This window comes from Mustela nigripes, chromosome 4 (assembly GCF_022355385.1).
Source record: "Mustela nigripes isolate SB6536 chromosome 4, MUSNIG.SB6536, whole genome shotgun sequence".
Classification (NCBI taxonomy): Eukaryota; Metazoa; Chordata; class Mammalia; order Carnivora; family Mustelidae; genus Mustela; species Mustela nigripes.
Window position 1 is genome coordinate 46,745,016 of NC_081560.1, and position 12,524 is coordinate 46,757,539.

Here is a 12,524-nt window from a genome sequence, read left to right on the forward strand (position 1 = left end):
TATCTGGTTTAAATGCCTACATTAACCATTTAGGAACTTCCGCTAAGGGTTCAAGAGTCTTGGTTAATGGTTTAAGGGTCATATTTAGGGCTTCAAGCTCTTTAAGAGCCTAGTTAAGGGTTTAGGTGCCCTGGTCAACGCCTCGGTCAAAGGTTTCAGTGTCCAGATCTCCTGACTCTGAGGTTAGGGCTCCTCCTGCAACATGTAACGAAGACACATTTTGGAACATGAGGTTTCTTGCCAGCTCAAGGATGTAGACTGCTTCTCTACATCTAGTGGATTCTGCCAGGCAAGTGGCATGTAGCCTTTCTTGAAAAAGTGTTCTCCCCAGCAGGCCCACCAAGGCAAGTGGTAGTTGGCAGCCCACACAAAATACATAGACGATGTCTCAATTCCAGGAATCTTAACCAACGTAACCTCCGACCTTGGGTGATTATATTTTAAATAAGGCTATTCACTGAACACCTTTATTAGAAAATGTCTATGGGAACTTAGGCATTGGATGATTTGAAATAACTCTTGCGATGGCTGAGGTTGGGTGACTTGGACAGGCCAAGCTACTGAAGCAAGGCAAGGCTGTAATTAGACCATGCTGTAAAGACTGTTCAAAGATTGGACCCCACAAAGGTGTTCGATTAATAATAAATGAGGAGAAAAGCAGGCTATTTGCACAAGCAGCTGGTGGATGGCTCTCCCTGGGTACAGAGCCGCAAAGTTTTATCGTCACTTGGCAGTGCACGCATGCCAAGTCTTCAGCCTCAGATCCCAGGGAACAGACACATGGGTCTGGTTGCAGACCAGACTGCCTGTGGGACCAGCACATTCCTAACTGGATTTCCCTCTAGTGATGGAGACTTTAAATAAACCTCTGCTTTTGTTAGTAACTTTGAGACACGTGAGTTTTTTCTGTCACACCAACCAGCCTGCACCAGAGATACAGGTATCCATCTTGATCCCCTGACCAGAATCCATGCAAGCAACACAAAACCAGCTTCCATTCCCACTCAGCAAATGGAGAGAGAAGCAGGAAGCTGCTTAGAGGATTTGGAAACTAATAGTCAAGTAAGGACCAAATGCAGGGTTGATGAAAAAAAAAATTCTAAATAGAAATCTGACCAACATAATTACATGAGAGAAAAGTAAAAAGAAGAGAAGAAAGAAAGGAGAGAAGAAAGTCATTCATTTTGAAAATTAAATGATACACATCAGGAGTCATGAAATGTGAATACATTCATAAAAGATACATAATGGGTGGGTGATAGATGGACTCTATCAATCACAGGTCTATCACTAGGTCCCTTTCTCTTTCTCTGCTTCTAACTATCTTGGCAAGAAACTTGATCTCTTGGCAGATAACTCTTTTCCAAAACATACCAACGTGACACTTCTCATGCATAGGTTTTCCAAACCCAGTGTCCGATTATTTTCACCATTGCACAAAAACAGGAGATCCCGCAGAGCAGCAGACGGCCTTCAGCAGGCTGACACCCGGGCCAAGCCCCAGGTTGCAGCTCAGAGAACACACTGTCCAGTTGAATCCCACATGGACTGGCCTCAAAAAATACCTGGTGTTTGTGTCCCCTAAAAGTTGAAATGGCAGTGTCTTTGAAAACACTTCACGGGGTTTGTGGGAAAGGTGGGTGGGTGGCATTTTAGCAAGAGTACACCTATCAGTGGGCCGTTGTCAAACCCGACAAGCAGGTAGTCATGCCTAAGAAAAGTCTGTCCTCTCAGATTCGTATCACTGGGTTCATCTGGGTTCCCACAAAGGAGCAGTGAAAAAATCTAGTAAGTTAAAATGAGGTGTGGGAAGGTCACCAGAATAACAGCAAAGAACAACACTCTTCATCTGAGTGAATGATTTCTTTCAGGATATTAATTTCAGCTTTGTGATTTTTTTTTAAATTTGCAATTTTTTAGAAATCACAATTTTTTTGGTGCTTTAAAATAACAAAAATAATCAAATCATTCTGACTCTCTAGGTGATTATGAAATTAAATTACCAGTAGTTATCACTAAAACACAGGTAAAGACCTTTATTTCACACAAAATTGAATATTTCTGAATAATTCAGGGGTCCAAAAGTAGACTTCTCTGAATAACTGTTTCAACAAAGATATTCTGTTTTGTAGTATTAGATCCATGGAGTTTCTAATTACACATTGGCAGCATTATCATAGTTCAGTTTTAACCTTCTGCATCTGAGGGTATAAAAGATTTGTAAATGTCACTGGTTCTGACCATCCAATAATGAGTAATGAAAATTTCTATATATCACTTCTGGATCAAACTGGTATGACAGCAGAAAATAGCATTATTTATTTGGCCCACATTATTATTGTATAAAATCTGGGGAAATAAATCCCTCAATTCATTTAGGAATGTTCTTTTCCTAATTAAGGTTTCAATGACTTTACACATAAATACTGATTTTTACCTTTTTCCATTGATTTCATTTCTATAATACAGTGTGTTTAATGTTCTCAAATCTTAACAACTTCTTATCCTGGGTGTCCCTTTAATATTTAATTTTTACCTTGTTCAGTTACTGGAAAACATCTCATAGCTTTTTTATTTATTACTTTACTTGAGTTGATTTCTTTTCTTTCTTTCTTTCTTTTTTTACTCTGTGAAATTACCCATTTTGCAATCACATCACTAAAATGCAAGAAGTTCTTCTTTCAATTATAAAAGCCAGTATTACCCATGATTATTAGCAAAACTATTTTGCAAATCAACCACTCTTTATTTCAGAATACAATCAAGTACCACAGGCTAGAGTAAAAAGCTTAAGGATAGCAATCTTTTTTTTTTTTCCATTTAAAATAATAAACGTAATCAAACCTTCCTGCCAATCTAGGTGATTGTGAAATTTAATTACTAGCAGTTATCATTAAAACAAAGCCAAAGCAATTTCTTCCACACATAATTGAATATTCCAGAAGAAAATTTCTGAACAGTTCTTGGAAAATGTATTTAAAAATTAATTTTAACCTGATTATTTCATTTGTTATGTCTCAGTTGGTAATGCAGAATAAATGACACACTTGGGTGTTGTGGTTCAACAACAGCAAGTGAGAACATATTCTCAGGAAAATCAGATAACTTTGAGTTTACTACTGAGTGAATTATCAGATCTTTACTCTCTGTGCAAACACAACCAAACCTAAATCTTCCACATCTATTCCTCTAAGAGAGGTTTAACCCATATTATTCGAGTTCACCTCTCCATATGCTACTCACTACAGAATCAACAGTTCCTTCTTTCCTGCTCAATTGCCCAAGTATGTCCTAAGGCTTCCAGGGAGCTGTTCCATCAAACCCACTGCTACTCGAATGGAAAGAAAACCTCCTACCTACATCAGCAGCACTAGTAAGTGATCTAGCTCCTCTCTGCACCATGCTGCTAATAGGTCTATAGGTATAACCATCCAGAGAAGAGATAGCACCTTCAAAATGGATCAACAGCAGATATAAGGAAGTTGAGAATTGGGCCATGGACTTCCCCACCTCTAGGCCCTTGGAGGTCTTCCCGAAATGCTCTTCCTCTTCCTGAAATGCCTTTCCTGCTATCTGGGGGAAAAAATCTCACTCATCCTTTAAGCCCCAACTCATAGGCCACCTCCACTGACTCCTGCCTACTGAAGGAATGAATCACTCTCTTCCTCGCACTCTCCTCCACATAAGTCATTCTACCCAACGGGAATATAGATTACTATTTGTCGTCCGTCTCTGTGGCTGGACAGTGAGGGAAAGGATCCTAATTCATCTTTCTATTCCGAACTCTTGGGACAGTGCCCGAAACCTAAAATATACTTAATGACTGCTTATTTAATGGACCTCAGACCTCAAGATCAAATTTAACATGCAATGTAAGAGGCAAATTTTATGTGTGTTGGACTTATTTCTGTACCTAAAGTCTGAGCCATGAAATGCCTTCTATGTCATTCCTCAAAGGAGCAAAATTTATTAACACCAAACATTGACTAAGTGCCACATCCTGGGCTAACTGGTCTACACACTCTATCTCATTTAAACCACATAGCATTCCTATGAGTAAGTCCTGTTATTAACATTAGCCTTATCTACAGATGAGGACATTGAGGCTTGGAGAGTTGAGCAACTCACTCCAAATTACCCAGCTGGTAAATGGGGGCAGCCAGAACTCAAGAACAATAATCCCAGAACTTCAGAACTAGAGGGGATCCTAAAAATATGTTCCTCAATCAGCCTCCTTGAAACTGACATTTAGAAACTTACTTCTGGGCACATAATAGGCCCTATGCGGAAAAAGGTGATCAATACGTTGATAGAGTGCCCTATTTTCTCTTATAATCTGGCCTTTGCCTGGGAGAACGCAGCTGCCACAACAAACAGGCTCTATTCTTTAATGCCCAACACCTCTCACAGGTGTGAATTGCTTGTGTTGTCTGAATTATTCATGATCCACACGATGAGTAAGTGTGCGTAAAAAGAGAACTACAGCTTTTTGTATTTTTCAAGACAAAGCATCTGATTAATTGGTGTATTAAGCAATATAAGTTCATAGGCCAGTCTGATCCACAACAAATAGTATACCCATGCCCACTTTTTTGAATTTTGGTGTTCACGTAATTTCCCAGTTCCCATTAGGATTTAAAACAGTGGTAACTCAAGCAGGAAGGAGACCCATCATAAGCATCTCCATCCTATCTGCAAAGCAGTTACCAACATCTAAAGCTCTTACTGCGTGGCTTCAAACCCATGTATTTTTCTGAAGCCCGAATTCAATATTTCTATCAGGTTCCTTAAGCTACACCAAGATCTGAATGTTCAGATGCCACAGCATCTGTAATTTATGCCATCAGTAAATCTCATGAGAATACGGCCTTCTTGTCTTTTTTCCATTCTTCTTTCCTGTGGCCACCTCTCCACCCACCCAGTCCCTTTTCTAGTGGGCAGCTTTCCGAGAGGGCTAACCATATGCTAATCGTAAGCCAACATCACTGTATTTTAAATTCAATATTAGTCAACCAAAATGAATTGAAAAGCAGCAGCAGTGGTTTGGGGGTACTAAAAATACGCTGTAACATTTGCTGAGTTCTCAGAATTAAAACCACAGGCAGTCAACTTGTTGCTGCTCTTAATAAGATATGACTGTTCTGCCCCATTGGCTGCTACTACCAGCAACTTGAACTCTATCATATGCCTAACAACACTGTGCTTTTGATTAGTTGGCAGTGATCAAGAAAGGAGGTGCCATTTCCCAGGAACTGAACCTGCCAAAAAAGATAACAGATGGCTTTCAAGGGATCACCTTGTGCCACATCACAATCGTACCTTGGTCAAACTCACCTTGCATTTATGATTAAATTAGTTACACATCTATAGATATGGCTTATTTATGACAGGCTTGCTGTCCAGTGGTCCCAACCAGGTGATTGTTCTCGGAGTTTAATGTCTGGGTGATTGTAATAAAACACACACCCACGTGCGCGCGTGCACACACACACACACACACCCCACACACACAATAGGAATTAATACAATATTAACATATTGAGTATTTTCCTGAGGATTTCAAGACCCTCTTGACCCGGGACGACTGTATACTACACTAAATGTCTTATCAGCTATGCCTTTAGGGTTTGTCATTAAAGTTTTCAGGGACCAGAGAGGTAGAAGAATTCTACCTAATGCATCATTCTGATTAGAAACCTGTCATACTCAGAAACCAGAGGGTCTATTTCTATTGATTCCTATTCCTTCAGGCTCATTAGCAGTTTTTTTCTCTTCAACAGACCTGTCGATCAACCATAGAAAAAGCTGAAAGAAGCCCTCCCTTTGCTCAGCCACACTTGAAAACAAAATGTATGCCCGGAAAGTAAAATTAGAGAGTATTATAAGAAAATGTCCAAGAGGCCACATAGGAAAAAAATCACACACACACACATACACACACACTTGTAAACCGGCAAATTATCAGAGGTTGGGCTCGACCTTCCTTCCTCTAACTCGCTTCAATCAGGACCAGAAACACAGAAACCCTTCATTACTTCTATCTCACACCATGCCCCAAGCTTGTGTCTCCATGGAGCTAATTTCTGAAACAAACAAAGAAAATCAAGTCTGCGAGGAGCGGGGGTTTTCTCCTCTCTTCCTTGGATTTGGGCATCCAGCCCGGCGGGCGCCGCACCGCAAGCCAGTCCCGGCACCCAGCGGCACCCTAACCTTCCGCGCCCCGCTAGCCCAGGTTCCCGCTGCGCCAGAAAGTGCGAGCCCGCCCTGCTCCTTTCGCTTCTTGCCCGCTGCTGCTCCCCAAGTCTCCAGAACCCTCGCGTTCGCACACTAAGGACGCCAGCGCTCTCCCACCTCTGCGCTGTCAGATGTCAGGCGCGGAGGTGCTGTGGGCGCCCCGGGTGCTGGCAAACCGAACCAGTGTCCCAGGGGCGCCTGCCCTCACTCCGAGAGAGGGGACAGGACGGCCACAGGTAGGCTCTACCCATCCCGGGGCGCCGGGCGAGGGCGGGGGGCGAGAGAGCCAGCGCGGCAGCCTGCGCCCGACGGGCTGAAACTCACCGGAGGACACCGAGGAGCCGGACAGGCTGGAGTTGCTGGACGCTGCCATCTCCGCGCGCTCCGCGCGTCGCTGCTGGCTCAGCCCCGGAGCGGACGCCGCCGCCGCTGCCCTAGCGCGACCGCTCGCAGCCTTCGCGGCCCCCAGCCCATGGCAAAGTCCTGGGGACGCGCAGCAAAGCACCAGCCTCCGGACTCTGCCTGCACTTCCTGCTCCACCAGATGACGCGCTGCTGCCGCCGCTATTTATTTGTGGTTTCCGTCCCTCTCGGCGCCTTTGCACGCTCTTCTCCGCGTGTCGGGGGGCTAGGTAGGAGCCGAGGGAGGCCGAGGGGCGGCGGGAGCGGACTAACCGTGCCTCCAGTCGAGCCCCAGCTGTGGTCCGCGCTCCCCCGCGCGCGGCTGGGACCACAGCGCCCGGGCGGCCCGGAGGCGCCCCGCCAGCTCCTGCACCCTCCCCTGGGTTCCTGCCTCCACAGCGGCACTTCGAGCAGCCCGGGCAGAGGCGGCGGGAGCCAGACAGACAGAGCGACCTCCCCCTTCCCCCTCCGCCCCAACTCCGCTCGCGCGCACACAAAGGAAGGAGAGGAGACGCGGGAGCTCGGGGGGCTGGTTCAGCTGCCGCGGGCTTGACAGCTTCTGCGACTGGGGCTGGAAGAGGAGGCTGAGGACTGCAGGGCGTGGGGTGCGGGGGGACGCTGGACCGGGACGCGGGACCCCGAGGTGCTGGGGAGGTCGCCGGGGGCAGGGGCGGCGTGGGGCAAGCGCGGCTGCGGGGCGGGCGCAGCGCTGCCCCACGGTTTGGAGGCAACCCGGGGTGGGGAGTGGGGAGAAGGTGGTGGGTCTCGCTGCCGGTGGCCAGGCTAAGGAGCGGCGAAGACAGCCGGGGTGGGGGATCCAGAGGGCGAAGGCGAGGTCACTAAGGACACGATGCTAGCTAAAAGGGGGTCTGGGATGCCAGAACGGCTCTGAAGAGCTTCTTCCACTCCGCTCCAAATTGTTCTTTGTTACTCTGGAGCTGATGGTCCCTAACCCTGCAAGGTGTGTTTTCTAAAACACCGTCAAAACACCTAGCAAGCCCATCCAGCCGCATTTAAGTACCCCCAGCCACGGACAGTGATTAATGGGTCCACTGGGCTTTTGAGGTTGCCCTTCAAAGAAATAGAGATGTTCCAAATATGTCATCAGGCCCTCACAAAGCAGGGTGTCAAGTGAAGGAGGCTGTCTGACTTCGTCTGGTAAAGGATCCTCACAAAAGACTTGGCAGCAGGTCCAACTGTGCCCTTTCAGGAAAAGGGATTGCTTAGGTGTGTGAGAGAAAGAGACTGGAGCACAAGGTGTGTACCTTCCCCCTGTATTTAAACCTAAATTAATTTCACTGGGAGGAAATATCATACGGATTTTTAAAAAAAAAATCTATTTCACGCTCCCAGCAGGGTAATCGGTTCTTTCAATCCTGAAGCAACAGAAAACTGTGAAATTTGAACAGAAATTGTTAGATCAAAGGAAAACGCAAACATTAAAGGAGTGAAAGTACTCTCATTATGTAGCAAAGTGGAAAGTGTTCACATTGGGGTAGTTCAATTTTTAAAAACATGGTTAAAAGGACAGAGTCAATTTAAGAATTATCAGGAGTTACACAGGAACAGCAGATAGTCCTAGGGGGTCCACATCAACCATGCACCCAATGTACAGTGACTGATAAATGTTGAATAATCGTAATATGCACTCATGTCACATTTTCTAGTTGATTTAAACTTTTTTTTTTCTAATTCCCTTCGGGATGCCATCCTAGAACATCTTCCCAATGAGTCTCTCTCTCTCTTCCCCCCCACCCCCGAAAATACAGTTTTCTGAATAGTTGAGGGCTCATGAGCCCGCCTCAGCCACATTGAGTCTTCCTGACCCTCATCTATATGGAACCTGGAACATTCCTGCCTGGTATAGGGAGACCTGAGCACCAACCCCCCTCCCCTCAACACATACTCCTTTTTCTCTCCTTTTGTGCAATGCAGCCTTGATGCAGCCTAACCTGGAGTCCTTCAGGGATATATGCCCTGTCACAACACTAATCTCTCCATCAGAACCAACTTCCTGTTCTCCCAAAGTTCTTCTGATCAAAGGCACATCTACTTCATTAACTAGTAGCCGATGTATCCCTCCAGATCTTTAGATGGTGGACTGACTTGCCTAGGTCACGTAGTAGGGCTGACACCCTCCAGGCTTTGAAGACAAAAGACAACACAGGAATTCATACTCTGGTTCCACCACTCACTAGTTATGTGACCATGAGCAAATCACCTACACTCAATGAGTCTCAGTTTCTCCACCTGCAACCCAAATCTTGATACTATAGGGTGTTATGAAGATTAAATAAAATCATGTGTATAAAGCCACAGTGTACCTGGCATATAGTTTGTGCTGTGATTATAAACTGTGCACCGGAAAGGCCAAATCTATGATTTGACCAACTTCTGCTTTTTCCACTACATCTGAAGATAACTAATCAGCATTTACTTGTTCCACCAGGGGAAATATCTAATCTTTGGCCCAAGGTTTATATCTTTCTTGTCCCAAATTGAGTAATACACAACAGGTTTCATTATTCACCTCTGAAGTCTTGCAAAATGATGTCAAATTCTATTTCTGTAGTCAGATGATAATATTTACCTTCCCAGAACTTTGCAGTCATTAGTTAGGGAAGGTAAAGCAGGCCTTGTGAAGTTGATAACTTTTATTATCTCAGATAGACTTGAGATAATATAAAGGGAAGGGACAAAGGGGAACTTGCTGTGAAGGTACTACTCCACAGCCACTCTGTGCTATATAAGAGTGAAATGAAACAGAGACGAACTTTTTTCCACTGGGTTCAGAGCCCAGAAGAAGGATACAAGGATACAAGGTCAACAAACATGCTTACTGAACAAAAACAAGATGACTGGGGAAGCTTCGTTTGTTGGTAGGAGATGAACCATAACTCCAAGGCCTATTATTTTGAAGAACAAATGGAGAGCTCCGGGTTCAGAACTAAAATCTGAAAGTTGATCAATAATTTAGATTGTTAAAGCCAAAACGGAATGGAGAAAACTCAGCAGGCATGATCACTCACTATCATTTTTCTTAGCTTCAGAGCCCTAAAGGCTGGCTGTTCTTCGCAAAAATGTTTATGATATCAGAAAATTAGCAGGAGGTGGCTGAAATAAGAAGTTATTTACCTTCCTCTCCCCAGCAGGCTCATGCACCTGCTTGTGGACCTGCCAAAGCAGTTCTCCAAATGAAACAATAAGGATATTCGTTCCTATGTTTCACTCATTCATTCACTCATTCATTCAGGGGCATTAACTCCAGCTAATGCCTATTTGTCAGTGGAAAAGCAAACACTGGTGCTGCAAAAATCTTAGGCCTCTTTGAAAAGTGGATTTTTTTTTTAAGATATGTCTACCTTTTTTCTTCAAATATGAAAACCCTCATGGGACGAAAGGAGTTTTGTTAATAATTTGGTCTACTGAAGATTGTTAACAATTACCATTTTGTTAGCATGAAAGTTACTTTAGCATCTAAAGGCTTCCCACCTTCCCTCTCCAAATAGATTTCCTGTTCTCACCTTCACACACGTGACCCCTTCTCACTGTGCCCAGTACCACTGAGGGCTGGCAGCACTGGCCTTTTCCCGTGCTCTCCTTGCTGAGCATCTTACACTGTGAAGGAGTAGATAGAATGCCCCTTTTTGGAAAATCTCCCCTGTTCCCAAAGCCAGAAACCAGCTTTCCTTCTATTGAATTCCTCTAGTCTTTCCCCTGTATCGCTCTATTGGCAGATGCTCTGGTTTTGTTTTGATGGTAATTTTGGAACATGTATTTTATCTCCCTACTCTATTAAAAGCTTCCTGGGGGCATGATCGCTGTCTGGCCAGCCTTTGTATTCTCTACCACGCTTTACACACGATAAGTGTGTAAATATCTGTAGATATTTGTGGAATAAGTGAGTAAACTAAGGAACTAATAAATCCATAAATGGTTTTCATGTTCGCCAAGACTTTACCTACCCATCAGTAGCTCGGACTACCAACAAGATGATGAGTAACCTATCTGGAGTACAAAAACAAGTTGATGGACATGTAATAACACTATTTTACTATGAGTAAGAAAACCCAAAATGGTGAAAATATAAGAACACAATTTTGATGGAGCAAGTGTTTGTAATCCCCACCTACCCCACCTACCTCCCCCACCCCCATCACCAGCTGTTCCAACTGATACAATTTATTGTTTACAGAGTAGCTCTTATGTTGCTGTAATTTGTTTATTTTTGCTCTACTTTTCCTTTGAAGTTTAAAAGCAGCCAAGAGGGGCGCCTGGGTGGCTCAGTGGTTAAGCCGCTGCCTTCGGCTCAGGTCATGATCTCAGGGTCCTGGGATCGAGTCCCGCATCGGGCTCTCTGCTCAGCAGGGAGCCTGCTTCCTCCTCTCTCTCTCTGCCTGCCTCTCTGCCTACTTGTGATTTCTCTCTGTCAAATAAATAAATAAAATCTTTAAAAAAATAAATAAATAAATAAATAAATAAAAGCAGCCAAGAAAACACCACAGGGAGAAGTAGCTTTTGTGGCTGGAGCTGGGCTCCCATGTTTCAGGCACTCTGGGGTGTTTCTTTGTGAAGGTCATTCCTTTCCTCTGTGCTAAGCACAGAATGAAATATTCCTTACTTTCAAGATTAATCCAGTGGCCGGCATTCGAGGAAGAATGGTGGGGCTATTTGTCAACTAGCTTTAAATATTTTATGGCAAATACTCTACTGTACCCTGGAAATTGGTCTTTTTGCCATCAATTTCTCAACATCGATATACTCTTTGTTGTAGGAAGAAACATTTCCCTTTGTAGTTTAAGCTGTATTTCTAATACAAAGACTCCTGGTCCTGTTAAAGAGAAAACATTGGCTCTTCGGGGGTAACATCAGGCGTAACTAGAAGCAGGAGCTGAGAAACCCACCATTTCCTCAGAAGAGGTGTGCAGGCAGCCCAGGGGGGGAGCTTAGCCAGCACACAGCTCTGATGCTGCAGGTAGCAACCCAGCCTCTGAACAAAAGGAGTCCGCACCTGGGGTGCAGACAAAGGGAGACTGCCTCTGCTACCCAATTCCCAATTCCCATCGCTTGCTGCTTGGGGACCCCTAGTGGCGACACACTCGCCACAAGTACAGGTGTTCTGAATCTCCTCACTGAAGTGCAGAGGGGTCCTGAGGTATCTCCCTGAGTTTCCTACTTAACCACTTAACTTGGGGGTGGAGTGATTAGACACGCACACATACACGTACATACACATGTCACACCATCGGCTACAACCTCTTGGACTTGAAGGACACAGAGAAAGGGTGCCTGGGTGGCCCAGTGGGTTAAGCCTCTGTCTTTGGCTCAGGTCATCATCTCAGGGTCCTGGGATTGAGTCCCACATCGGGCTCTCTGCTCAGCAGGGAGCCTGCTTCCCCTCTCTCCCTGCCTGCCTCTCTGCCTACTTGCGATTTCTCTGTCAAATAAATAAGTAAAATCTTAAAAAAAAAAAAAAAAAAGATGCAGAGAAAGGGGGAGAGAGTCAAAGAAGAGAGAGCTTTTATTTCTTTCTGAAGGGAAAAAGAAAAACTTTAGAAACTCATGATAGAATGCAGAAACTCATGAAGTATGTTTTCTTCTGCACTCCTGGCTTTGTTCCCCAACATTTTAGATTACAAACCTCTTTTCTGCCTTCCATGCCATAAGAGAAATCTAGGATAAACTAAAGTGAAGAGTGCTCTAAGTCTCCTCTGCGCAAAGGTGTGTAGCACGTTTGTTGCTCATGTCATCTGGGGGCTACCTATGTCAACATTTGCTTTCATAAAGGTATTCAAAGCATTTATTCTCTGCTAACTGTTCATGCATTTGTGCATTCAGTAACTGATTTAGTCATGTTTACTGAGCACTCACTATGTGTCCGAGTATAGT

At 44.5% G+C, this 12,524-nt stretch overlaps 1 protein-coding gene and 1 long non-coding RNA gene across 4 annotated transcripts in view; one reads left to right on the plus strand and one right to left on the minus strand.

The window, feature by feature from the left end:
- The window catches only part of CHN2 (chimerin 2), a 290,379-nt gene extending 282,468 nt beyond the window's left edge, over positions 1-7,911 (minus strand). The window contains exon 1 of the mRNA XM_059396655.1: positions 6,559-7,911. Coding sequence (XP_059252638.1) covers positions 6,559-6,607 — 49 coding nt within the window. The 5' untranslated portion in view covers positions 6,608-7,911. The remainder of the gene's footprint in view (positions 1-6,558) is intronic.
- Positions 5,973-12,524, plus strand: part of LOC132015839 (uncharacterized) — a 48,582-nt gene continuing 42,030 nt past the window's right edge. For all 3 annotated transcript variants that reach the window (XR_009403788.1, XR_009403787.1, XR_009403789.1), the window contains exon 1: positions 5,973-6,470. This is a non-coding gene — a long non-coding RNA (uncharacterized LOC132015839). The remainder of the gene's footprint in view (positions 6,471-12,524) is intronic.